General features: G+C 37.4%; 1 protein-coding gene across 1 annotated transcript in view; it reads right to left on the bottom strand.

The window, feature by feature from the left end:
• Positions 1 to 2973, bottom strand: part of LOC112211896 (ankyrin-1-like) — a 14556-nt gene that overhangs the window by 1140 nt on the left and 10443 nt on the right. The window contains exon 2 of the mRNA XM_067049199.1: positions 7 to 2616. Within this exon, the coding sequence (XP_066905300.1) occupies positions 7 to 2616 (2610 nt within the window). The remainder of the gene's footprint in view (positions 1 to 6; positions 2617 to 2973) is intronic.

Below are 2973 nucleotides of genomic sequence, written 5' to 3'. Positions count from 1 at the left end.
GGAAGCAATGTGGAGTGCTGTTGATTTATGGATCTCTGTTACGTTATTCGGAGTAGTAATAAACTCTATATCTGAATGTGCGTCTATAAACGTCGTGAAATTCGCACTTGCAACTTTCCGCGCACTTGCTTGCAGAATTATTTCAACCATCTCTACATTTTTCGACATTACAGCTGAAGAAAGAGGAAGATTGCCGTGAACATCTTTCTTTTCTATATTTGCTCCGTGTTTGATGAGTAGTTGCACTCCTTCAAGATATATCATTCTGATGGCATAGTTTAGAATAACAGTCGGGTAAGACTCAAAATGTTCTGTACTGTTCATTAAAAGCTTTATGAGTTTCAACGTTTTTTTTGAAACTGCATTGTACAGAATTTTTGATCCTAAAAAACTTTTATCTTCTACCTTTGCACCATGCTCTAAAAGTAATTTAATTAATTCCTCAGAAGATATGGAATAAGCTAAATCTAGAGGTGTTTTCCCTTCCTCACTCATCACATTGGGGTCAGCGTTCTTAGACAAAAGAAATTCAGCAAACTCAGCGTTGTTATTTTCTATTGCTAAATATAAAGCTGTAATATTATTACAACCTCTTCTATTAATGTCCTCCCCGTAATCCAAGAAGATATCTATTAAGTTCATGTTTAGATTATTAGCGGCTCTTTGAAGAGGAGGATAGCAAAATATATCTTGGAATCCTAAACTCGGATTCTGGGATAGCAAATATCCAACGGCAGCATAGTAACTTTCGGCAGCGGCAACATGGAGCGCCGTTTGGCCAAGAAGGTTTTGTGAATCAACATTCGCCCCGCGTGATATTAGGACCTCCATGAATTTAGTGTTATTATCAACCGCTAAAATGAGCGGTGTGTCCCCATTTGCACCTTTCATATTAACATTGGCCCCGTGATCTAGAAGTTGAATAGCCATTTCCAGGTATCTTATCTTGATTGCATAATGTATTGGTGCGTTATTATAAATATCTCTTTTATCTACGGTTGCATTTCTTTTCAATAGCAAATTAACAATATCTCCGTAGCCCCCCGAAGCAGCAATTTGCAGCGGTGTATTATTCAACATTCCCTCAGTATTAACACTAGCACCGTGATCTAGAAGTGCCCTAACAATATTCAGATACCCATGAGCTGTTGCATAATGTATTGCAGTGTTATTATCTTCTAATCTTTGATCAACAGTTGCATTTCTTTCCAGTAGCAATTCAACAATATCTTCATAGCCCATCATAGCAGCACTTAACAGTGGCGTCCTACCAGAAAATCCCTTACTATCTATAGTAACACCAGCACCGTGATCTAGAAGTGCCCTTACAACTTTCAGATGCCCTTCTAATGCTGCATCATGTAGTGGAACTTCATTACTTATGTCTCCTATATCCACAGTTGCATTTCTTTCGAGTAGGAAATTAACAATATCTTCATAGCCCTTCATGGCAGCGATATGCAGTGATGTTTTATTTTCAGGTCCCTTAATATTGATATTAGCTCCATTGTCTAGAAGTGCCCTAACAGTATTCAAATGCCCATTAAATACTGCATCATGTATTGGAGTGCCAAAGATATTATTTCTTATATTCACAGTTGCATTTCTTTCCAGTAGAAAATTAACAATATCTTCAAAGCCCCCCTGGGCAGCGAAGTGCAGTGGTGTCCTACCCGACTTTCCCACACTATTAATATTAGCACCATTATCTAGAAGAACCTTAACAACATTCAAATGCCCATACTTTACTGCATAATGTATTGGAGCGTCATTGCCATTGTCTCTTATATTCATAGTCGCATTTTTTTCCAATAGAAAATTAACAATATCTGCGTAGCCTTTACTGGCAGCCAGATGCAGTGCAGTTCTATTTTCAGATCCCTTACTATTGACACTAGCACCGTGATCTAGAAGCGCCCTAACAACATTCAGATGCCCTTTATATGCTGCATATTGTATTGGAACGTCATTACGATTGTTTCCTATATCCACAGTTGCATTTCTTTCCAATAGCAAATTAACAATATCCTCATAGCCCTCCGAAGCAGCAATATGCAGTGCTGTCATACCTAAATATCCCTTACTATTGATATTAGCACCGTGATCTAGGAGTGCCCTTACAACATTCAGATACCTTTTATATGATGCATGAAGTATTGGAACGTCATTACCATTGTCTCTTATATTCACTGTTGCTTTTCTTTCCAATAGCAATTTAGCAATATCCTCGTAGCCCACCATAGCAGCAATATGCAGTGGTGTTCTTCCTGAATATCCCACAATATTGACCCTAGCACCGTGATCTAGAAGTGCCCTAACAATATTCAAATGTCCATAAGTTGCTGCATTATGTATAGGAGTGTTATTATAATCGTCTTTTATATCCATAGTTGCATTTCTTTCCAGTAACAAATCAACAATAGTTTTGTAGCCCTTCTTGGCTGCAATGTGGAGAGGCGTGGATCCATCTTTTCCTCTGCTGTTGATTCCAGCGCCATGTTCTAGAAGTTCTATAGTCTCATTGATATTTCCGGTTCCAATGAACAGATGTAGTAGTGTATCATCACGCGGGCCGATTGTGCTTGATGAATGTCCTTCATCTCTCTCCCCTTTAACCTAAAATGACAATATATTTGATTAATATGATATATACCTGATTCCATTCACTTATTTTCCTAGAATTCTTGTAACTATGACTACGTTAATTTTACTACTTTGAAAAAAAGATTGAATCACTGACTTTAATTGCCTTAAATGATAGTTAATACATAAAAACAAATTATCGCTTACTAACAATAATCTCAAGGACAATATGTTCCTTCAATCAATATGGACTTACCGAACAAACTAGTAGAAACATTACTGACAAACTTATTACCATTATATTGTTCAGTTTCGACATGTATTGGGTTCGATTATCTTGATACGCGGAGGAATCAATACCCAATTATATAGAGAGGGAGAGGGAGGGAG

Source organism: Halyomorpha halys, unplaced genomic scaffold, assembly GCF_000696795.3.
Source record: "Halyomorpha halys isolate HHAL.00 unplaced genomic scaffold, Hhal_1.1 Scaffold233.1, whole genome shotgun sequence".
NCBI lineage: Eukaryota > Metazoa > Arthropoda > Insecta > Hemiptera > Pentatomidae > Halyomorpha > Halyomorpha halys.
The sequence above is the reverse complement of the archived record's forward strand: the minus strand, read 5'-3'. Positions and strand labels throughout refer to the sequence as shown.